The sequence below is a fragment of the Moschus berezovskii genome, chromosome 8, assembly GCF_049115385.1.
Source record: "Moschus berezovskii isolate FMDL1 chromosome 8, NW_MosBer_1.0, whole genome shotgun sequence".
NCBI classification, from domain to species: domain Eukaryota; kingdom Metazoa; phylum Chordata; class Mammalia; order Artiodactyla; family Moschidae; genus Moschus; species Moschus berezovskii.
In genome coordinates this window covers 37,652,742-37,678,787 of record NC_142467.1, presented here as the reverse complement: position 1 = coordinate 37,678,787, position 26,046 = coordinate 37,652,742, and the positions used below count along the sequence as shown (strand labels likewise).

Genomic DNA, 26,046 nt, shown 5'->3' with positions numbered 1-26,046 from the left:
GGCTCCTCTGTCCATGGGATTTCCCAGGCAAGAATACTGGAGTGGGTTGCCATTTCCTTCTGCACGGGATCTTCCTGACCCAGGGATTGAACCCAAGTCTCCTGTGTCTCCGACTTGGCAGGCGGATTCTTTATCACTGAGCCACTTAAACAAAAGGAGATAAACAATGTGACTCTAAAGTCTTTCCCCATTAGCATTCAATGATTCCAGGTACCATAAGCCCAGTATGTCCTCTTTGGTAAGATCCTTCCATTTGACAAACAGTTGGCCAAAAGAGTGCCAAAACACATGGACCATTTTCCATTCTTCCTTTTTAGATGCTTATACAAGAGCAGAAGTTGTTTATGAGTGGACCAGAGAGCCAGCACGCTCAGTGGTTGTAGCAGAAGATGGGTCACGCCTAAACCAGTATGATCTTCTTGGACAAACAGTAGATTCTGGAATTGTTCAGTCTAGTACAGGTAAGTGCTATTTGGGAACTTTAGATAGGGAAGAAGGAGCTGAAAAATTTTTTGTAGAAACTTGCAAATTCAGTTAAGTCCTTCAACAACAGAAATAAGGAGAATGAAAAATTACACTAAACTGGGGAACAGTTAGGCTGGGAACTAGTATAACCTCTATAGACCTGTGATCTTGAATTTGACATTTCATGCCTTTTGATCTCTGGTTTTTCATTTGTTTGTTTGTTTACAAAATAAAGAAGTGGTTCTGTGTGATCAGGGTAGCACTATATTTAGATATGTGAACTCTTAGAGAAGAATATATGGGTTGAATACTTCTCCAAGTTGCCAGTTAATTGTGGTCGCCTCATAGGGTTGTTGGAAGGAATAAATTATATCCATAAAGAGTAAGTTATCATACTTTGGGTACATTAAAAAAAACTCAATAAATTTTAGCTATTAATATCATCTAGGACCCTTTTATTGTCATGATTCAATAAATCTTGCTAAATTTATAGCAGCAGTCATTACTCATAGGATGCCAAAACACCTTCCCCACCTCACTCCCTCCACACCTAACTTCATTTGTAACTCTAGCCAGGAAACTTCCACAGCTAAAATGTACACTGATCACTCTATTTTGGAATTAAAAGTGGATGGACCACCATCTTTCTCCATGTTGTAACTGTTTTACCAATGAAATACTCATAATTAGATCAGATTTTCTATCAAGCAGTCAAATCCAAAATTTTAAACTTTTGAAGGTTCAAGAACTAAGATGAGTTTAGTTATTCAGGTATCCCTTTTGTGACTGATATGTGATCAGTTAGAAAGGACCAGATAATTACTGATAAAATTTGTATCCTAAAAATTAGGAAAACTTACTCCCTCAATCCCAATATTTTTAATTATGTTCAATTACTAAAAGCTTAGCAAGGGTCAACAATTTTACAACTGTCTTTTAATTTTGAAATTCATTCATTAACTTCAATTTGTAATTTCTAAAAAAAAAAAGTTATATGATAAGTAAGGGCAAAATTGCTCTTTATCTCAGAAAAATTTCTCTCTTAAATTTCAAACTTTATATTAGGACCATGGTCATAATCTGATTATTCTAAATTCAAGTGATAGGTCAATATATCTTACTCTGATTATTAGATAACTGCTGCTTAACAGGACTTATCTTTTTCTCACTTTATAGCATCCTTGGTTACTCTAGAAGTTGAAACGTTTATGTTTCTTGTTTTGAAAAATGAGATTGTTCTCCACTGTGGAGAACCTTAGAAATGCACATGGCATAATGGGAATGTGTCAGGCTTTGCAGTGAGAAACATGTGGGCTCAAGTCCTAGTCAGAAGCCTGGTGACATTGAGAAGTTCATTTATCTAATTAGAAACTGTTCTAAGAATGGGGAGCCTCTAATTTTGTATTAAAGATAAGATAATATAAAATGTTAAGCAGAATGTTATACAGTAGGTGCTCAAAATGGTAGCTGTCATTGTTGTTATTGTCATGAAGATATCCCAGAACATGCAAAATACTGAAAATTATTTTTTTCTCACCAAGTTATATTGGAAAAGATACTAAAATGAGCAGTGTTTACTTTTAAAAATTGAATGCTGTCATTGACTGGATATTGTGACAGACACTACAGTCAATGATAGACAAACACATATCTTGCTTTCATAAAATCTGAAGTCTAAGGGAAGACAAACACATAAACTATAATTATCAAAATGGGTGTTAAGTGCTGTGATTAACATTTTTGGGAGGGCAAGTTCCTGCCCGTCTTCTGTGTCCCTATGATTTACTCTCGTAGCTGAAACAGAAGAGGCACCAAGTAAATATTTTTGAACTAATGAATAAAAAATTAGTGAATCCAGCCTGGGATAATCAAGGAAGGATTGCTTCAGGGACTGACTTTCATTTTGTTAATATGCGTTTATTGGGAGTCAAATAATCGCTATTCTAAGCCAAGGCATTGAGAATAACAGACCTAGAACTTCCCCCCAAGAAATTCTCTCCCTACTATCATTAGAATGGAGGTTGGATGATGTTCAGGAAATAGTATTTCAAGTGCAGTAGCAACAGGACAAGTATATATGAAGGTTGTTGGGAGGAAGGAAGGCTTCCACTCTATTCTAGCGCCAATCACCTTGAAACAGCACACGATCCCTCTTTATGTTCTAGTTGCTATGTCTGCAAAATAAGTGGCTTAGTCTGATGAACTTGGAGACCTTTTCCCTTCTGGTTTTCTAAGCCAGGCTACCTACATTCTTGTTACTCAGAAAAGATAAAGAGTCACAAAAGGACACCAGGTGAGACAGAAGGGTCCAATTCACCACGACCAAGCTGGCTGGACCTCATAAGTTAGGTCCATTAAAAGCCATCATTCTGTGTTGGAGCAGCAAGTTTATCTGCACAAAATAAGAGCTTGTCCTTGTCATTTCTATAGGATTTGGAGGGAGGGGGAAGAGAATAATGAGCACATTCAAACTCAGTTTGATGTATGTTTTCCACTCCACAATAAAACCCTGAACTACACTTTGGCTCTACGTTTGCTCCCCAAAACTCCACCTTAAAAGATTTCCGTGGGAAGAAACAAAGATCTTTTGTAAGGCCTTCAATCACACATTCACAAGTCCTATGAGGCAGCTTATGGCTTTGAATTTGGTACCATAAAACATGAATGACAGCATACTTGGAGAGGTCTGGATGGGTTCTCATGTCCTTGTAATAGGAGACCAGACATTGTCACCCACACAGTGGAAGCGGGTTAAACACAAAGTTCCCAGGATATGATCACCTATGAACTTGAAGTCTAGAGAATGCAAAGATCATGGCAAACCAAATGCACAGATAATCTAGCAGCTTAGTTTCTTCCCACTAGTCCTTTTCATAATTGATTGTATTTAGCAAAATGGACCAATTTGAATGTCCATTAATAAAAGTGTCATTAGGGAAGCAGTCAGTTTTTTACTAAGAGAAGAGCAGGGAGCTGATACTTGCCATGTTGTACACAGCTATGAATTTTGCATCCTTGACATTTATTCAATTTTTATCACAGTATCCACTGCTACTGGGCTTCTCAGGTGACTCAGTGGTAAAGCCAATGCAGGAGACATGGATTCAATCCCTGAGTGGGGAAGATCCCCTGGAGAAGGAGATGGCAACCCACTCTAGTATTCTTGCCTGGCAAATCCCACAGACAGAGGAGCCTGATGGGCTACAGTCCATGGGGTCACAAAAAGTCAGACATGACTGAGCAACTAAACAACAACAACATGGAGCCTTGAAAACATTAAGATAAAAGACATTGTGTGTTATTGTCTCCCTGTTTCTGCCAGAAGACTAGGAAGGGTGACAGATAAGTACATATACATTGAGAATCATTAAGTAAAGAACAGCTTCTGCGACCTTAAAATTCTCTGTGAGGAGAGAAGCAATTCGGGTCACCTTCTAGAAGGTGTTGGCCTGAAACCAGCACACACATGAACACACACTCACAACACTACCACTGACCTCTTTCATGTCAAATACCTCTAGATCACTTCAGGGCCATAGGAGGGAAAATACGAGGCTCAATATAATACTTGTACTTGTTTCAGTGCAAACATATTAGAAAGGGAACACAGGTTTAATCCCTGGTCCAGGAAGATCCTATATGCCTTGGAGCAACTAACCCATGCCCACAACTGCTGAGCCTATGTTCTAAAGCCTGTGCTCCACAGCTCGAGAAGCCACCACAACTAGAGAGTAGCCCCTGCTCTCCACAGATAAAGAAAGCCTGTGCATAGCAACAAAGACCCAGCATAGCCAAAATAAATAAATAATTAGAAAAAAAATGAAGCTCAGGTTTGAGTGATTTAAGTAACTAACATTCATTGAATTGGTCTAATCCTCACAACAGTCCTAGGATGTATGTATTATCACTTTCTCCATTTTGAAGATGGTATATAATTGAGGCCCAGAGAGGTTTAATAATTTCCTGAAGGTCACATAGCCAGGGAGTGGCAGAACTGGGATTTGAGACTCGGGAAGTGAGACTTCCCAAGTATGTATGTTCTCAACCATATGAAACACTAGTAACAGGCAGGATAGACAAGTGTGAAAATGCAGCAGTATGGTATGTCATGGAGCATTAGAGATGGATTCTGGAGTATATTGGGAGGTTTTGAATGCTGGTTTTACAACGAATTAACTGCATGAACTTTGTTCATCTTTTCTCTTGTACTTTGGAGATAATCAGAGGATGTACTTCATGGGGTACTGTGAGACTGAAAGGAGAAAAATGCATGTAAACTGATTAGCAGAGTTGCTGACATGCACAAATCATGTAATAAATATTAGCTATTACTATTAATAATGATGAAGTTAACATAAGAAGTCTACATGATGACACTTAAGAAGTCATCTCTGTTTGAACTGTTAGGGAAGGTAGTCTGAAACTAGACCCCATGCATGGCCCCCTATCTCATTCTACTACACCATGTTTTGCTTCCTAATAATTCTTTAAGGAAAGCCCACATAAAAATTATAGTTGTAATTAAAGGGCATGGCAATGTAACTTATACAGAGAAGCAAAATTGTTAAATTAGTCATTAGGTATAAGAATAATATCACAGCTATAAAATAAGAAGATGTAATAAAAATGCTTTTTCAAAACGCAACAGTGATGACTAGAAAGTCATATTTACCTAAGTCAATAGACATATGTGATCAAAGGAAACACAGGTGAGATTTGCTTACTAAGAATGTCTCTGATTTGTGAATGACTATTATTTATCCTTAGAACAGATGATTAAGAGAAACTGTAGGATCCTATTTCCTGGAGACAGTCTTCACTGGATGAGTTAAGGATGCCTCAGCAGGGTCAAAATGAATGAGGAAAACAACTGTTTTCACTGACCACGGAGCAAAAGTGGTGATGGACTTTCATCAAAGGGGCCTCAGGGCCCCTATTTTTGCAGCTTAGTACATGATCTCCAGTGAAATAATGTAACTATAAAAGGTGAGAACAAATTCACAGAAGGGAAGGTGGAGAGGGAGAAGACTTATACAGTCATCTGGTCAACCTAATCATATTTCAGATGAGGAAACAGGTCTAGAGATGTAAGTGGCCTAGAACTATAACCATTGCTTCATTATTGCTATTTCAGTGTTCTCTGCAGCAGATATTAAACTGTGAGCCCCTCCTTCAATGATATTTTTGATTCCTCATTCCTTTGAAAAAGGTAGTGTCTTTGGAAAACACAAAAGTTTAGAATACTTGAAAAGCTTTACAAGGAATCAGTGTCAACTACAATTTTGTTAAGGAAATGAATGGTGGATTTCTTCAGCTAGAGAGAGAATATATTTCTATCTGATTTATCTTTACACTATAAATCTGCCTGTGACTCAGAATTTTTTAGAATAATTTTCACATCTGTTATTTCATATCATCCTCAGAGCATCCCATGAAACAACTAGCACGCTATCATTTTTACTCAACAAGTGAGAAAACTAAAGTCAAATACAGTTAAGCAAGGGATCTACTCTAGGGAAATAACATTTGGGAAAATAAAAGTTGGAAGCCAGATATAAAGAAACCCACAGTGTGGCTTTACAGAATTATATTCCTGCTTCTTTTCTTCTCTTTCCTTAATTTTATATTGTAATGTATCAAAAATGGTGTCTCATCTAATTTACAAGCTTCCCTTGGGGTTACATGATGTGCAAGGATATTTGAACTAAAATTCTTCTTGACTGTTGAATCAGAGGGAAATAATTTGACATGCTTAGTGCATAAGTCAGAGAAGGCAATGGCAAGCCACTCCAGTACTCTTGCTTGGAAAATCCCATGGATGGAGGAGCCTGGTGGGCTGCAGTCCATGGAGTCGCTAAGGGTCCAACATGACTGAGCGACTTCACTTTCACTTTTCATTCACACATTGGAGAAGGAAATGGCAACCCACTCCAGTGTTCTTGCCTGGAGAATCCCAGGGATGGGGGAGGCTGGTGGACTTCCATCTATGGGGTCACACAGAGTCGGACACGACTGAAGTGACTTAGCAGCAGCAGCAGTGCATAAGTGGAGAAGGCAATGGCAGCCCACTCCAATACTCTCACCTGGAAAATTCCATGGATGGAGGAGCCTGGTAGGCTGCAGTCTGTGGGGTCGCACAGAGTCAGACACGACTGAGCGACTTAGCAGCAGCAGCAGCATCAGTGCATAAGTACTTGATGTCAAGAGATACTCCTTCAATCCAATTTAGGTGACTTTTTTGTTGTATTTTTCTTTTATTTTTAAACTATTACAGTGTGATTCTGATTTTGTCACTTTTCCTTTTCTCATTTAAATGTTACTGATAGAAATAATAAGTAACAACCTGCAATAGGGATAGAGAAGAGTTTATTTGAACCAAACCGTAGACTATAGCCTGGGAGACACAGATCCAAGAAGTACTTGAATTGTGTTTTGCCAGGCTACAAAATGGGAGATGCTTATAAAAACAAGAACCACAATATTACATAAGTTGTTTTCAAAAATTATAATTGGAGTTGGCAAGAAATAAGGGTGCTTGTTAAGCTAGTGCTGGTTGGGGTCTGAAATGTTATATGGGGAGAACTTGAGACTATAATGTTGCAGCTGGCCACTGCTGGTAGATATTGTTTTGAGAATAGCAAGGTGGTGTCCTTAAGTATGATATAGTTCAGAAAATTCAGGTTCTCAGTGATATGAGAATGTATGTAAAACCACATCCACAGTACCCAACCAGATCCATTTTGGTTGTATGAACCCCAGTTATTCCATTTAAATTTTTAAATGTATTCTTTTCTTTAATGGTTAAAGTAGATATACAATGTATGTTTGATAGGCCACCAGGCAGGCTGTTCTAGTTAGCATCGTGTATAAACCAAATCATGTATAAGCCAGAATGACTTCCCCATACCTCAATATGTGAAAATTTCTTCCATCAACATGTAATACCAAAACTTCTTAAATTTTATTTAATTTAGGAATGTGATTTCAAAAGATTTGAAGTTTTCCTCTACTTTCTCTAGTGTGTTAGAGAAGAAGTGGTTTATAAAAGAAATACAAAAACAGCTCATCCGAAAAATATTCTTTGCAGAATCTTCTGAAAATGTCACCCTGTGAACAACAAAAGATGATGATGTGATATATAGAGACACTCATTTTCATGGCGTTACATGAGAGATGGATTTTTTCTTTGAGCTGGTGACATTTTTCAGGCTACAATTGAATGAATGATTAGGAATAATAATGCCTACTCCTAGGAGGTGAGGGGTAACCTGACTGTGTCTACCCAAGACTACATTTTATCAGAATCTCAGGAAAAGATGTTTTTTGGTTTGTTTTTGCTCTTTTTCTTAAATTTGAATCACGTATTTCTTTCAGATGACCTTGGAGACATTATCCAAGTTACCTACAGAAAAATAGAAATAAATTAGATAGCATTTTATTTACCTTTCAAAAAAGAGATGCTAGTAAGTGTTAACTAGAGTGAGTGTCCTTAAATCTCATGCATCCCTTTTCATCATAGGCAAGTGCTGAATATTTAGGATATGTAAAGCCATGCGATAGGGACTTCCCTGGGGATCTAGTGGCTAAGACTCTGTGCGCCCAATGCACCTGGGTTTGATCCCTGGTCAGAAAACTAGATTCCACATGCCACAGCTCAGAGTTCGCATGACACAACTAAGATCTACTTTTCCAAATAAATATTTTTTAAAAAGCCATGCAGTCCATTCTAAAGGAGATCAATCCTGGGTGTTCATTGGAAGGACTGATGCTAAAGCTGAAATTCCAATACTTTGGCCACCTCATGTGACGAGTTGACTTACTGGAAAAGACTGTGATGCTGGGCAGAAGGAGAAGGGGACGACAGAGAATGAGATGGCTGGATGGCATCACCAACTCGATGGACATGAGTTTGGGTGAACTCCGGGAATTGGGTATGGACAGGGAGGCCTGGCGTGCTGTGATTCACGGGGTCGCAAAGAGTTGGACACGACTGAGCGACTGAATGGAACTGAACGGATATGTAAAGAACTGTCATTCTTCTTAACTGTCTTTCAGTTTGGTGGAGGGGTATAAGCACATAAGTAGTTAAAATAATAAGTATACAATATAAGTGTAAACAGAAGCTGTAAATAAATTTGAAGTTACTTAATATTGGTCAGTAAATGGCAGGTATTATCCTTAATAACAATCACGAAAGCACAAATGAATGCACAGATGATTTCCTACTCTAGAGAGTGCAGGGAGCATTTCTTCTACCAATACTTCCACCAGTTCCAACTGGGGAAATAGGAGAAAAAAAATGGAGAAAGGAACTCAAAGTGTTTTAAAACTCTAATGTAGCATGGCCTTCACTAGAGCCCTCATTCTTTATTCTCCCCGCAATATACTTATCACTATCTTATAAACAGAGAAACTGAGGATCAGAGAGTTTAAGGCTATACAACAGGAAAGCAATATATCTGGGTTTTGAACCCAAATCCATTTGCTTCCAAAGCTAACAAACTCTCCTCTACAGTAACTTTCTTCCTATTCTACTATGGACTGAATCCCACCCATAGATAAACAATAGAAACTATAGAAGAGGTCAAAATGAGAAATTTTTAGGTCAAAATACTGAGATATAAAAATGTGTGGTGAGACACAAGATGGAATACTGAAATGCTATCAGAGCTAGGATGTGGAGAGTCTTGAATACTGGTTAGGGAGTTGCTTGTTAATATGTAACACTGGAGACATTGATTGTCACATTGAGGGGAGAGAGAATTGTAATGGCATCTAGGGGCTAAGAGGCAAGGTATGTGACTAAATGTCCTACTTTACACAGGACAGTGCCCACAATATATAGTTACTCTTCTGAAATGTTCTGAAAAGAGCTGAGGTTGAGAAACCCTGATGTAGATAATAGGAATCCATTATGGTATTTTAAGATATTTACATATACTTTAAAATGATCATTCTGACCCCAAAACTTAGGGAAAATTGGAGTTAGGACATGACTGGAAACCAACAAGGAAGTTCACAGATTACTGTAGATTTACATTGTAAATCTCTAAAGAGATAAGTGTTGACCATGAGATAGGAGATAGACTGAGAGATACTGCACAGGTGAAATTAAAATTGTGATGATCAATTGATTTGTTTCTCTCTCTTTTGGAAGCCTTGCTTAACACCCAAGGATTAATTCCAGGTTTTTAGACTAAGTGGATAGACAGATGAGTGTGCCATGAATTTAGAAATAGATGCTCAGTGGAAAAGAAGTCCTGCTATATGCTAGCCATTATTTTTTATGAAAAGATTTAAATAATATCACTTTTAAACATATTTAGTTGGTGATAGAAATGAAAAATCACTATCTATGAGTTATCTAGTAGATATTTGGAAATGCAGAGATTTTGAAAGCAATGTCACTTAGAGATGTAGATTCCCACAGCCATCTGGATCAAAATGACATTAGGAGCAGGGGTGAGAAAGAAAATTTCTTATTAGAGTTAAGAAAAAGATGGAAATGACAGCTGAAGACAGAACTATACCAGGAACTTCTGCATTTGCTTTGCAGAAAGATGAAGACCAGTGCCAGAGACACGGGAAGAACTCAATACTCTATGGCTGAAATAACCAGTGAGTTAGCAAAAGAAAGTGAAAATGAGAGAGAAAAGGAGAATGTGACTCTCCAGAGTACTATCAAGATGGTAGGCTCATTCAGCATTGCTCAATTTTTAATGCTACACAGAAGGTGGTAGTGGACTTGAAGACTGAGATCTCCTTTCAGACTGAGATGTTCAGTTATGGAGATCGTGAGTGGTTTTAACCATATTATAGCAGCTGAAGCTGAATGGTCCTGAGCTGAGACATAAATCAGAGGATGAAGAGAGAAAAGTTTTGAGTTGAAGAGGAGGAGGAAGATAGAAAGATGTGAATACCAAAGAAATGTTTTCTTAGTAAGAATATACCTAGTTCTCTCCTACCCATACATAGATAACTGAGTATATATTCAGAGTGAATAAAACTAAAAACTTCAAAGATTTGTAATTAAGAAACTATAGCATCAACTTAGAAAAGAGCAGCTCCTACAATTTGAGTTGTGTGTTCCTTTCTTTGGGCCTCTAATCAAATCAGACTTTGTCATATATAAAGACGATGGAGATGCCTAGCTGGCCCAATTGTTTCCCAGACTGGTCTAGGAGTGAGGACAAGTTCAAAAGCTAGTGACAAATACGGATTTTCCTGCCCCCACTGTAAAGGATGATTTGTGTATTTAGGTGGGACCTGAAGAATTGCATGTTTCAAAACCTTTCCAGGTGATTCTGGTGAAGATATTCCTTAAAACAAATTTTGAGAATTCTGTCCCACAGTCCTCGTCTCAGAGATCAGACTAAGCCAAATTCAAGGTCAGACAGCTAAGGAAAGAAAGGGCTGGAGCTGGGATTCAGCTCCCCCGACTTGAATACCAAAGCTCCTTGATTAGACAACCTGACTCTTCCCTGCAGTGGACATACTGGGGATCTGGTGTCTTCTGATGCACTGGTGTGTGTCATCAGGATCTAATTCATTGCCTTCAGGGTTACGAGTGCCAATCTGTAAATATATGCTCAGATTTGTCTCTTCAGTGTGTCAGTCACCAGGATTATGACATAATATCAGTGAGACCTCAGGCACCTCAGTCTCATCCTGAGTGCCTTTTTTGTGTGTTTTATTTTTAAACTAGAATTTTTTTTTTAATTAAGATTTTTTTTATTTTTTAATGTGGACCATTGTTAAAGTTTCTACTGAATTCATTACAATATTGCTTCTGTTTTACATTTTGGTTTTTTGACCTCCAGGCATGTAGAATCTTAGCTCTCTGACCAAGGATTGAACCCACAAGCCCTGCAGTAGAAGGCAAAGTCTTAACCATTGGACCACCAGGGAAGTCCCGGTGTGTTTGGAAAATGTCTTTTTTCTTTCTTGGATAACAGCTTTTCTCTCCAGGAACCAGATGTTATGTGGAGAAAAGCTATGTCTAACCTCCAGGGTCTTGCTACTGACAGAAAAACTGAGATTTCTTTTCAAGGTCAAATTGCTCACCTTATTGTCTGTTTTACCCTCTAGGAGAGTATGTTGTTATGACCACTCATTTCCACCTGAAGAGAAAGATTGGATATTTTGTTATTCAAACATACCTGCCATGCATAATGACAGTTATTCTCTCCCAAGTCTCATTCTGGCTCAACAGAGAGTCTGTACCAGCGAGGACTGTCTTTGGTAAGCGCCAATCAAGACACACACGCAAGGGTCACTTGCAAGAGCAAGTTGTTTCATACCTGTGACATTGCAGCTAGAATGAAAAAAAATAATTATACACTAAATCTGAAGTTAGTACAACAGAAAGGTTCAAGGTATTACAATTTTCATTATGACTGTAAAAAATTCTTTTTTAAAATAGCAAGTTGTTTTCACTTGATTTGCTGTTTTAAAAGAGAAATGTAATGAAGCCCTATTCTTAACTGTTTTTAATTTATAGATACATTTTGTTTAAGAACTTCTATTCCCAAATTATTTTTAGCAGTTGACTGTCCACATAAACCAAAATAAAAAAAAAAAATGGAATTCACTTTAGCAGAGATTTATCCAAAAGGAGTGAAGCTGTCAATAATAAGTTATTAACTTTGCCCTTAGTAAGAATCAGGCTTAATACTTTATTACATTATTTTATTTAATACTCACAATAGCCCTCTGAGTTAGACTTATTCAAATTAAATTACAAGGGAATAATTACAAAAGAACTCCAGAAGTTCAGACTTGTGAGATAATTTTCCCAAGGTCACTCAGCAATTACAGAGCTAGGGCTTGAAACTAGGTTGCCCTGTTCCCCAAATACTGACATTTAATTACTTTGCTCTTTGCTCAAGTTAGTATGTAAATTTGGGGGCTTTTTCCCAGCTAATATTCCTTCTACCAGTTGTTGGTTATGTAATATAGATGATGTCCCAAAAATGTCCTGCAACACTTCCAAAGCTCATAGTAAGTCTATTCCCTACAACTGTGACCGTGTATCAAAAATATGACTTACTGAAAATCTCAGTGTTCTTAATCCTATCACTTCCTAATAGAGCTGCAAAGATAAATTACCTTGAAATTCATGGAAAACTGGGAATATTGAATGGTTTAAAGTGCCTTAGAAAAATTAGCCACCTACCAGCTGCGTGACCCTACTGATTCTCTAAAATTAATCAAAAGAGGAATAATAGGTTTGAGTTTTAGACAGATGGGATGACAATATCTTCTGTGGCAATAATTGACTTATCTTTAAAATGCTTTCACATATTATTATAAATATAATATTCTCTAATATCCTCTAATCTTATGATTGTGTAAAAGTTTTCTTTTCTTAGAACTTCAACAATGATATATACCAATCAAGAGAATGAAGTGTAAGTCACCACATTTACAGTTATGGAAACTGAGGTGCTTAGGAGCTAACTCACTTGCTCAAGGCTATAGAGTTAATCAATAGTGAGGGACTAGCTACTGGAAGAGGTTAAGATTTTTTCCACACTATGCAGTCTGTTATTGGGTTCCAGTGATTTTTTTTTCCATAAATTTTCAAATGGCTTAAAAGGAGACTTATAGTATTCTAACTCATAGATTGTATCACATATAGTAGGTTGAAAATATTAGCTTTTAAATGGATATTATTGAATGCCATCATTCAATATAAACTCCTATAACTGGGCTCAGTGGTAAAAGAATCTGCCTGCGGTGCAGGAGATGCAGGAGACATGGGTTCGATCCCTGGGTTGGGAAGATCCTCAGGAAGAGGGCATGGCAACCCACTCCAGCATGCTTGCCTGAAAAATCTAATAGAGGAATCTGGTAGGCTACAATTCACAGGGTCACAAAGAGTCAGACAGGACTGAAGCGACTGAGCAAACAAGCAAACTGAAAGCAACTGACTTGAAAACTGCTTTGAATAGAGGTGATTTTAATCAGTTGGGATACATTCATAGATTAGTGAAGATATATAGCAGCATTAAGCAGAAAGAGTAAGACTTTGGAAATTTGAATCAGATGAATGTATTCAAATTTGGTTTTGCCATTTCTGAGCTATAAGTCACCTGCGACTTATTTCAGTAATTTCCTCAAAAGAGCAGCTATTTCAAGAATCAGGAAAAATAGTATAAAAGACAAAGAGTTAATAACATAACAAAACATTATCCTAAGATAATTTTGTTATCTGTCAATGATCAATTATCAAAAAGTTATTGGTTTTATGGTTTATATATTCAAGGATTGTTCAGTCACTCAGTAGTGTCTGACCCTTTGCGACCCCATGAACTGCAGCACGCCAGGCTTCCCTGACCTTCACTATCTCTATAGAATATTAAACAGAGCTGAGGATCCAGTGATTACTTATGGATCCTGGACAGTGACAATCTCTGCTTTCTTTTTCCTAGCTTTAAGACGGTGAAGGAAAATTATTTCCTTTCCTACCCAGGGCACTGTGTTCAAGATGCTTATTTAAGGGAGATCTCTATCTTATTAACAGCTTCTCAATAGCAGTTTATCCCTCCAAGAACTGCCCTTCAGCACTGCCATACCGTGAACTACAAACTACATTGGGATTAAATTAAAACTCATCCATCCCAAACCAAATGGGATGAACTTGAAAACATACGCTGTATTTCATTCTACACAAGTAGGGTGACTTTAGTGATGAAAGTTTGTAGTATGAACCTAAAAATTCACTTTCTTTCTTTGCAGGAGTCACAACTGTGCTTACCATGACAACTTTGAGTATCAGTGCCAGAAATTCCCTCCCTAAGGTGGCTTACGCAACTGCTATGGATTGGTTTATTGCAGTGTGCTATGCCTTTGTATTCTCAGCTCTGATCGAGTTTGCCACAGTAAACTATTTCACCAAGAGAGGTTATGCATGGGATGGGAAAAGTGTGGTTCCAGAAAAGGTAAATGCTTTAGTATCTCCTGTGATATAGCACCATTATGTGTTTTTAAACCTGTAAGATGGAATGTGTGAGCTTGGGGGAATGGCTGAAGGATGCAGAGAGAGGGTAAATAAGACTGTTTTTTTCTTATGTCATGAATGATTAAGTGCTGTGAGAATTTCCTCACTGCTAAGGAAGGAGGTTGTTTCTGTGGATAGGTGTGCAGAGTCAAGGGAAGGAAATAAAGGAGAAACACAAAGGTAAACATTTCTATTCAAATATGGTTTCCTATGGTCCCCATTAATGTGAGAACGGTTTTAACAAGCTTGATATTGGGAGCAATTAGGCCATTATAATTTTTGTGACTTGAAAATCATAGTTTTTTGGGTGTTTTCTGAACCTAATAACTTTGGTCCTAAATTTTATTATTTTAATGACTCAACTGAATTGAGCTTACAAAATGCATTATCTCTAATTTTCACTAAAGGTTGGGAAACATATATGATTTTTCCAAAAGAGAGGTTTGCTTTAAGAATCACAACACAGAATTCACAAAATTTCTTCATTGTAGAAAATTATCAAGTCAAGAATATCACTGTTCTTCTCAGTTAAAACCTATTTTGGAGTAACTTGTAAAGCACAGTTTGGGGAGGATATTTGTAATTCTGGGGTTTGAAAGAAAAATATGTCAAAAGGCAAGAAAGTCTTGGGATGGTGGAAAGAAAGGCAAAATCAGAGTCCCAGAGGTTCCAAGACATCTAGAAGTAATCTAGGAGGAATTTCTCTACAGCAAATGAAGAGTACTAGTGTCCTGAATTGGTCTCTAAAAATACAGTTGTGTTGTCAAATACACCTGAAGAATTCTGAATACTGTCACAGAGTCTGAGAGGGTCTACAGTAAAGAAATTCATTTAATGATGTTTTTCCCACAGCTCCATGAATATACTAGAAAAGAGGATCCTTTGTAGAAACATCTACTGCATTTAATAGAATCTATAGTGTTACTGATTCTAAGATGTACCACTAATTTATGTGTACAGAAGAAAGAAAATATGCTGCCAAGTAAAAACTCTTTGAGATTTACCATCCAGCCACAGGTGATCTACTGAATACTCCAGTGATCTCCTACACAACTCAAAGCAAAGGAAGTTCTGTATGGGGTATGCTGTTGCACCCAAAATGGACCAGATCCAGGTCCTCAAAATTCACCTTGCCTTGACATATCCTCACTTAGTATAAAAAACATATCTGAATTTCCAAGCCAAGAATCTAGTCTCAGGATCAGTAGAGAGGAAACAAGACAAAAGAAACTGCGCTTACCAGATGGAGAGGGAGGTGAGAGAGTGGAGACAGAGTTTTTGTCCAATACTTACTTTAGCCATTGATGGCCTCCATTTGTCCTAGAACAGAAGGGCAACCCCAAAGGAAAGAGCATGGAACCTGAAGATGTGTGATCATAAGACACTACAAATTGTGAGACACAGCCCAAAATCATAGCTGTGGACATTTTAAAAATCCACATCTTAGAATTACTGGTACACTCTACCAAAGTTCTTCAGAATTAATGATACACAAACATTAGTGACATGCAACTGAAAAATGAAATGCAAACATTGGGAAAACTTGCTTTTCTATCCTAATCCTTTCTTAATCCAAGAAGCCAGTGTCTTTCTGATTGTAGCTTGTCAGTTGCAGTTGTTAATGAATTGTTAGATGAATTGAACTTGATCTGGAAAGCATAGAATTTCGGTTGAGGTATTGGTGATCTCATAATTGAGTTTAGATTTATTTCTTTTTGACTGTGTACTAGTCTTTAAGTTCTGTCTCAAATAAAATATTTCAATCTCTATCAATCTATAATTCACATTATTCAGTGTACATATATAGATATAGGTACAGTCATATGTAACAAAGACATCTACATATACATAAATAATACATTTATGCCCATATCTGGCATCTTATTAAGAAAGAATATTTTCTATAATGTATTTTTGTCTCTGTAAAAATCTTCCACAGGGCTTTGCTAGTTTGATTTGCTTAAAACAGGGAATGTGAACATAATATAATCCAGATCTCACTCTGACATTCAGAGAGGATACATTTTTTTTTCTCTGTAACTAGGTAAGTGTTTTAAGGAGAGTTAAAGTTTTGATCTCTGACATGGTATAAGTTGAAAATAAAAAGAAACTCCCAATAGGGCATCACATTTTCCAGTGAATATATAGTGGCCTTCTTAAGATCCACCCTTATACGGTTAACTGCTAAATTAAATACTAACTTCTTAAAGAATATGCAACTATATCAGACCACATAGCTCTGAACAATGACCTATTTTATTTCTGAGAAGTGTCTATATGACAGAAACTAAGAAAAGCTGCAGTTATCAAGTACCACACAGATAACATTAGTGAGCAGGTAACACTGAGCAAAAATCGAATCCAGGATATCGTGACTGACCCTGCTTTGTCATTTGTGCACTGGAAGCCTGAGGAGAGGGAGCAAATAATAATTGGCTCATCAAGTTTTTATCACTGCAAAACAAACTGCCCCAAAACTTAGTGACCTAAAATGATAACCAAGCATTTGGGGCTGGGAAAAATCTGATGTTATTTCTGTTAGTCGAACATGGGCTCACTGACATAGTTCCTGCACCAGGGCAAGAAAACCTACAACGGCCTTTCTCCCATGTATGGGGCCTCATGCTGTCTGGATCTCTCATTGAACATAGTCTCTGGTCCCTCAGTATCTAATCCAGGCTTCATGTTTCTGTGGCATGCTTACCGAGAGTAAAGAGTGAGGTTGCAAAGCTCCCTGAGGATAGGGTCTTAAGCTGGCACAGCATCACTCTGCCAGAGTCACAAGTCTAGATGTAATAAGTGGTGAAATAGACCCCATTTTTTTTATTGGAATGCCTGGAAAATATTTGTCTGCATTTTTTCCTAGCCTTATTGAAAGATAATTGACACATAGCATTGTATAAGTTTAAGGTGTACAATGTAATTAATTAGATATATTATATATCATGAATTTGTTACCATCATAGTATTAGCTACCATCTCTAACTGGTCACATAGTCCTTCCTGTGGTGAAAACATTTAAGATTTAGTCTCAGCAATATTAAAGTATATGATACAGTATTGTTATCTATAGTCATCATGGCTTAGTAGACATTAGGTGTTGTCGAAAATATTCATTAGACATTTGGTCCATGGAAACCAACCCCGAATATTCACTGTGAGGACCGATGCTGAAGCTCCAATACTTTGACCACCTGATGTGAAAAGATGACTCATTGGAAAAAGACCCTGATGTTGGAAAAGATTGGAGGCAGGAGGAGAAGGGGGTGACAGAGGATGAGATAGTTGGATGGCATCACTAACTCAATGGACATGAGTTTGAGCAAACTCTAGGAGACAGTGAACAACAGGGAAGCCTGGCGTGCTGCAGTTCACGGGTTCGCAAAGAGTTGGACACAATTTAGCAATTGAACAACAACAACAAAGGACTTTGATATTTGGTCCTGTCCAAAACCATTTGTCATGGATCCAGTATGCTCATAGACATTTTGGATAGGACCAAATTGCAAGGACCATTTGCGTAAACCAAATGTCATACAGACCAACTGTCTTATGGACATTTTGGACCAAATGTCCCACCAGGTCACTTGTCAATCTTACAATTAGACCTTTGTATCTGCATTTTACATTTATTCCCAAAATGCTGTCATAAATTTCATTCCTTAGATGTTAAATAAAGCACGTGTTTGAGTTCTAAAGTAAAGGTCACTTTGCTCAAGAACTTATAAACTGGTTTCCCACAATTTACTAAACAAAACACTTTAACTCTTTCCTTTACAGCCAAAGAAAGTGAAGGACCCTCTTATTAAGAAAAACAACACTTATGCTCCAACAGCAACCAGCTACACCCCTAATCTGGCCAGGGGTGACCCCGGCTTAGCCACCATTGCTAAAAGTGCAACCATAGAACCAAAAGAAGTCAAGCCGGAAACGAAACCACCAGAACCGAAGAAAACCTTTAACAGTGTCAGCAAAATTGACCGACTGTCAAGAATAGCCTTCCCGCTGTTATTCGGAATCTTTAACTTGGTCTATTGGGCAACATATTTAAACAGAGAGCCTCAGCTAAAAGCCCCCACCCCCCATCAATAGTCCTGTCATTCATATTCTGTTGCTTCAGTCCTTTGCACTGGGAATTGCTTTCTGTTCTCAACTTGGTAATTCCCGTCTGCTTTATTGCCTCTGTCTTAGAGAATTTGAAGGTTTCCTTATTTCCATAATTCATATAAGAACAACAGACCCCTGTCTGGCCGTCCAGAGCATAATAGAGCATACAGCTGAGAGACAGGATTCTGAGAGAGGGAGCCAGAGAGCAAAATCATGACAGGAGACAGAAGGGAAGAGAGTGGAAAGGAGGGGGAAGTAGATCCAAAGATAGGAGGAAAAGTAGAAGAAAAATCCAACTTAACTCCAGGTCATTTGTAGATATATATTTCCAAATATTCTAGAAAAAAAAAAAGATACTGTATATGTCAAAAATATTTTTATGTGAAGGTGTTTAAAAGAATATAGTTTAATGAAGAAACATTTTAAAAAATCTATGTCTTTATTGCACAGATGACAATGTGTTTCTCATGTTTCTGTTTTGTTTTTTAAACCTATGTATAGCTTTAACAGTTTGTTTCCAAAGCTCAAGATCCCCATTCTTTCTCTTTTAAGAAATGCCTTGGGCATTATTTTGTTGTTAAATGCTATTTTAAAATTTATGGAAATTGCATAGGCAAAGGTGCAGTGTCTCACAGTAAGAGCACATTTAATCCAATGGAGACAAATGCTTTAAATAGGCTGCTTTACTGTCATCTGAGCTTTTACCAGTAGACTCAATGAGGAATCATTCTAACAGATATATACACTCAATAAAACTAAAAAAAAATTAATAATAATAAATTTAGATAGAACAATTTTAAAAGATTTATTTTCTACCCTCTCTATATCCAGATAACATATGCATCCAGTAATCACTTGATTTTCATTCTGAAGATGTTTTTAGAGGGGCAAAAATATTTTGCAAGCTCTAGAATTGTTGAATGTATTATTTTATATAACAGTACATTAAAAGCTTTAGATTGAAATTTATGACTAATAAAACAAATATAGAATATATAAATTATATATGTAAATATGCAGCATGAGATTGTACAATTTTTTACTTTTTTAAAAGTTGTGTTCTTAAAATATTGTGTAGGACTCACCGCTCTTAGCTGTTAGAATGTTGTTAAATGCTATGGAAATACTTTTAGAGCCTGCATTTAAGACCAGAACAGTCTGAAGGAATCAGATGGAATTTACAATATGTGGGTATAAAATCTACTTATGTAGGGAAAGCTTGTAATTCAAACTGTTGTCCCATGTACAGTAGTGAATCAGTTGTTATCCACTCAAGTCATCCCACTTTTCCCTATTTTAGGCGCTTATAATATAGAAAGAAAATGGAAAAGCATTAGTGGGAGCTAGAAAATCAACTGTATATTACTGCTATCTTTGCTGATACCAACTATTTCAATAAGTGTTGTACCATATGTAGCATTAAATAAAAAATACATGAAAGAATGTACAGGAACTAGCTTTTATTGAGTAATATTACATTTCATTTATACTGTAGCAATATATTTGTAGGCATACTACGTAAGGGCTTTAATGACAAGAGGTCCATTCATACTCCCTATGAAAATTCTAGTCTCTTTCATTACTTCCCAGATATTTTAGAGATAAATATTTATGAAGAAGGTATTTTTGAAGTCTCCTTTTGTCTGACAGAATTTCAGAGATATTTAAAATTAGCCTCCAGAATCCACAGGTCATGGGCTAACCATATTTAGAATACTATGACATAAACCTGTCATCATAATTACCAAATAAGACAGTTGGGAGCCATACCCAAGTTTTGAGCAATGTTTGTCTCAAAAAGCTGCTATCCAGTGATGCAGGAAAATACAGTTTGTGTTTTCCTAAACAAACTCTGGTATTTTTAAATGTGCTTTATTGTTTGATTTGGTCCTGCCTAAATTCAATGAGCTAGGCCAATAAAGGCTGAACCAAGGATATTTCATTCTTTGGTATCATGTGTAGATATCATGTATAGAAAATAAAGTAAAATATGGCTCTAATTTCTGTGTTGCTGTTAATCTTGTTTTTTCTTTTTTTTTTTTGGCGTTAATCTAAGTGTTTATTAATAGTATTTTATCTTCCAGACTCCTCATGGCTAATATTTGGTCTGTATTTTGCTCATTAGATGTGTATATTTCTTATTAGTCTGCTTTATGCTATGCAATGACTGCATTTCTATCATTTTTTAGTTCGTTAGTATGTATGGACAGTATTCTATTGTATAAATTGATTGCACAACTTATCAAAGACAAATTATTCTATGTAGCTTTTCTACAGTGCTTTGCTAAACCATGTAACACTAGTTAAGTCTTCCTTGAAAATACAGATACACTCTTATAGAGGACAGTTCCTGTTAACTCCCAGGAAAAAATTTTAAAAGATGACACTGAATGTTTATGGCACCTTAGTGCAGTGAAGTGGCAATAAAACCTAACATGAATCGAGGTTGTTTATGGCAGATGCATGTATTGCTTTACAGAGTTTAGCAAAAGCTCTTAATTTTATGTCATACTGTATTCTATTATAATAATAAAGTTAACATTATTCAATAACAAAATGGAATGCTTGATTCTCTTTTCCTATAATCAGTACCATTACCCTGTTTTAAAACATTTTCAAGTAGGAGCACCTAAATGTGCCAAGTGCTAACATGAATCTGGGCTACTCAGATTTTTGAAGAGGTATCAAGGGTATGATCCTAAACTATGATTTTAAATGAATCACTTTCAGAAAGAGAAATTCTTAAAAACCTAATATCTGCTGTCACCAGTAGCACCAAAACTCAAAATTGATAAAACACAAATAGAAAAGAATCAGCATACTGAATCAATAGTAGTTTGTTCATATCTATTGTTAATACAGTACATTTGTCTTCTGACCTACTCCTAGAAGACTGGTTTAATAGTTTTAGGGAAGAATCTGAGCATTATAGTTTTAAAAGCTCCTCCAGAGCTATTATGTCCTTTAATGTTTCTATAAGCAAAAAGTTAAAGTACAAAATACAATCACTTGAGTAACAATGGAGAACTCATTTCAACAAAAGGCATAAAACTGCACCTGGTTCTTACAGACAAGATCATGTGAGGCAAAATCTTTCTGTGTCTTTTTTATAATTCTACAAACGGAACATGAACATGTATCTTCTTAAAAAATGATTCAGGACTTAGCAAAATTAATACTTTAAAATTGTTCAATGAAATGACTTATTCAAGCCAAATAAAGTTGACCATGTAAACTAGGTGAACGATCACATTCATTGATTTCTTGGGTCTCATAAAAATGAATGTACTGAATGATGATTATTTTGGCTATCAAACTACACTCCATGTCAAGGCTCACCATAATAATTATCTAAGGAATCAAAATAAGAATGGACTTGGCATTATGACTGACCATCTGTTTGAATTTAATTATACCTGTTCATTAAGACCTTCTGTTCGAGTTTTCTAACATCCATCCCACTCTTGTGACCAAAAAGAACAGTCAGCTGATGTGATTACATTACAGCCCTGATTTATTCAAATATATTAACTCTGAATGTTAATTTAACTAAATTCTACTAACATTTGCTGAGTTAAGTACTGTGCTAGTTGATAGGGATGTAGAGATAAATATCTCATGTTCTTTATCCTAAAGGAAATAAAAGCTATGATATGGGAAGAAAACAAAGAATTAGGCAAAAATAATAATAAAAAATATTATAAGAAAAGTAAAAGATACCATGAAACACGTAACAGGGGTATCTTGCCTCTCTTCATAAGGTTAGTTCATTGAATCTATAGGAACTAATAATGTCTAAGATGAAACTTGAAATATAAGAGGAATTGAAGTGGCCCTGCACTACGAGACAGTGGCCTTGGGACTTAATACCAACCTATGAGTTGTTAACCATTTAACCACTGACTAAACAGTTGGGACATCCTAGAATCCCTAGTTACTATGGTGGGTACTGAGATTACAGAGGTGAAGATAACAGTATGCTCTTGGAAAGCTCATCATTAATAGAGAATCCAGGTGAACCGCAAGTTATAACACTAAAAAAGATGTACAATTACCAATAAATGGGCCAGGTACAGGGAGTTTATACTTGGGAAGTGGTATGAGGAAGGTCTTCAGATGAAAGTGTTAACTGAGCTAGGTTTTGAAAGATAGTTCAACACTTATCAGGCACTTTGGTCTTGGGGGCAGGGGAGCTGCCTGTGATAAGGGACATATTTTTTATTCAATAATGATAACACATTAAAACTTAGTCACAAAGCCTACTGCCAGGGAACTCACATGTATGTGTAAAGTAGATCATATTAAGGGAAGCACTGGGAACTATGGAAAATAGCACACGTCCAGTTTCTTTAGCCTCAGCTCTAGCTATTCAGTGCCTTGTGGGGAAAGGAGCCTCATAATGCTCCATATTCCAATGTAACAACAACAAAAAGCCAAACACTTGATTTTGAATTTCCTTTTAATTCTGATTCTGAAACTCCTGCTTGTCACATGTGAATGTGTCAGCCAGTTGAATTTGTAATTCAGCTGAATAGTGAGCTCTTTATTTCAGAGCATCTATACAAATCCACACATTCATTTGGTAATCATTACTTAAGCAGCTATACTATGTTTGGTATTAAGATCATTTCACAGAGAAATGGAAGGGTGTCCTTCTCTGTTTTAGTTGCTGTTGTTCAGTCACTAGGATGTGTCGGACTCTTTGTGACCTCATGGACTGCAGAAAGCCAGGATTCCCTGTCCTTCAATCTCCCAGAGCTTGCTCAGACTCATTTCCATTGAGTCGGTGATGCCATCCAGCCATTTCATCCTCTGTTACTCCCTTCTCCTCCTGCCCTCAATCTTTCCCAGCATCAGGGTCTTTGCATCAGGAGCTGGTTCTTTGCATCAGGGGGCCAAAGTATTGGAGCCTCAGCTCCAGCATCAGTCCTTCCAATGAATATTCAAGGTTGATTTCCTTTGGGATTGACTAGTTTGATCTCCTACCTGTCCAAGGGACTCTCAAGAGTCCTGTATTAGTTAGCAAATGTCAAAACTCTACGTGAAAGAATGCTGATGTACTACATTTTCAAAAGCCACATTATTTTTCAATAAAACATTTATAGTTTTAAAAGAGGTCAAAGTTTCCATGGGGTTGTAAAATATAAAGATACTTTTTGTTCTGATTGATAATTGACCTGCCTTTCTCTATAACATGTAGTATGTGTTATTATAGAAAAGACGATGTCCTAATTAATAGTCTATCAAAATATAACTTATGCATATTACCTTCTTTGATCTTACCATAGACTAGTTATAAAAGAAGAACTTCATATAAGTCAATTGATTTGTTTAAAACACCGTGTAAGTGATTTTGCCAGATTAAAAAAGTAATTTGAACTTAATTATAAAGATACTTTCAAAAGTCATCTTTAAAAAAACTTACACTGGATCTCCTTGACTAGTAGTCTATGGTTTATTTGAAAAGTTAATCAACATATAAAGAAAAAGAACATGAAAAAAAAATTGGCCTTTCAGGTCAAAGGAAAAGTCATCTGAAAAAAGTTAGAGGTGATGAGTGTGGTCAGCACAGACTCTTTGTTATCCATTGTAACAGAAAAAGCATGACCACTGGAGTCAGGTATCCCACTGTAAATACTAACTTGACCCATTGCACAGTTCCTTCTGAGCTTCATTTATGAAGAAAACAGGGATAATAGTAGTCAATGTAGACATTTCTAGAGTGACACAGTAAGGATTTGAGCAGTTCCATTCCTCAAAATAAATAGTAAAACTTGACAAATTTTCTGAAGCAATAATTTCAAGATTCTAGAAATCAACAACAAACTAAGAGTATTTATTAAAAAAAAAAAACTACTGAAGCTTTTGTAAGAATGTTTATATGCAATGTTTCAAAATTTGCAATTGTGCCCATGGCCTCTTTAGCTCCATTTTCATAGTGATGTTACCAGTGAAGGACAAGCTGTGTATATAAGCAACATCACCACCGGGGCGGGAGTGGGGTGAGTGTCTTACTTAAATTGGAGCAAAGTAATTAAAAGACGCTTACTCCTTGGAAGGAAAGTTATGACCAACCTTGATAATATATTAAAAAGCAGAGACATTACTTTGCCAACAAAGGTCCGTCTAGTCAAGGCTATGGTCTTTCCCGTGGTCGTGTATGAATGTGAGAGTTGGACTGTGAAGAAAGCTGATCACTGAAGAATTGATGCTTTTGAACTGTGTTGCTGGAGAAGACTCTTGAGAGTCCCTTGTACCGCAAGGAGATCCAACCAGCCCATTCTAAGGGAGATCGATCCTGGGTGTTCATTGGAAGGACTGATGCTAAAGCTGAAACTGCAATACTTTGGCCACCTCATGCGATGAGTTGACTCACTGGAAAAGACTCTGATGCTGGGAAAGGTTGGGGGCGGGAGGAGAAGGGGACGACGGAGAATGAGATGGCTGGATGGCATCACCGACTCTGTGGACATGAGTTTGAGTGAACTCCGGGAGTTGGTGATGGATAGGGAGGCCTGGCGTGCTGTGATTCATGGGGTTGCAGAGAGTTGGACACGACTGAGCGACTGAACTGAACTGATGCAAAAGTTTTTATACCCATGAAATTAGTAGTAATCTGTAGGCAAATGAATAGGAAGGCCAATATTTAGGGTAACCAGAAGTTACAATCCTTATCAAAGCAAACAAATGACAGGCAGAAGAACCAGAAAATAAAATTTAATAAGGCAAAAAGACCATATATAATGGGCTGATTTCAAATTAGTATAAAAATGTGTTAAAAGATGAAAAAAAGTGGTGTTCAAATAATAAAGAAAATTATTATAACAATGATACATTAAATACAGAATCTCAGACTTCCTTTGTGGTGTAGTATATAAAAATCCATCTGCCATGGCAGAGGACATGGGTTTGTCCCTGGTCTGGCCCATGTGCCACAGGGCAGCTAAGCTGGTTTGCCACAACCACTGAGGCAACACACCTTAGAGCCTGTGCTCTGCAACAAGAGAAGCCACCACAATGAGAAGACTTGAGGAAGAATAGCCCCTGCTCACCACAGCTAGAGAAAGCCCAAGCCCATCAGCAAAGACCCAGTGCAACCAAAATAAATACATTAAAAAAATTCTATTAAATACAGAATCTCAGAAGAGAGAGGTATCATTAGAAAAGTAAATCTAAAGGAAAAATCTGGATTTGGAAATAATTGAAGTGATTAAGTTTTACTAGAGGAGCTCAAAATCAGATTTGAGATTTCATTTAGTTATTTGCATATGGTTTCAACATTATCCATATCCTATGTCTATGGATTCATTGGTTTTATTTCTGAAACTAAAGTAACAATACTTGCGAATGAGAAAGGAGGGAAGACTGGAGATATAAACAGTAAACTGTAGCATTACTAGGGAAAGGCTATACATTTTACTGACAATGATAAGGAATTCAAAGTTTCATTAAAATAAATCTCGGAGATTTTC

The 26,046-nt window shown here is 36.8% G+C and overlaps 1 protein-coding gene across 1 annotated transcript in view; it reads left to right on the top strand.

Moving 5' to 3' along the window:
- GABRA1 (gamma-aminobutyric acid type A receptor subunit alpha1) overlaps window positions 1–18,807 on the top strand; it is a 52,842-nt gene extending 34,035 nt beyond the window's left edge. Inside the window, exons 7-10 of the mRNA XM_055429706.2 lie at window positions 318–461; window positions 11,554–11,706; window positions 14,206–14,408; window positions 18,248–18,807. Coding sequence (XP_055285681.1) covers window positions 318–461; window positions 11,554–11,706; window positions 14,206–14,408; window positions 18,248–18,559 — 812 coding nt within the window. The 3' untranslated portion in view covers window positions 18,560–18,807. The remainder of the gene's footprint in view (window positions 1–317; window positions 462–11,553; window positions 11,707–14,205; window positions 14,409–18,247) is intronic.
- Window positions 18,808–26,046: the final 7,239 nt, after the last annotated feature.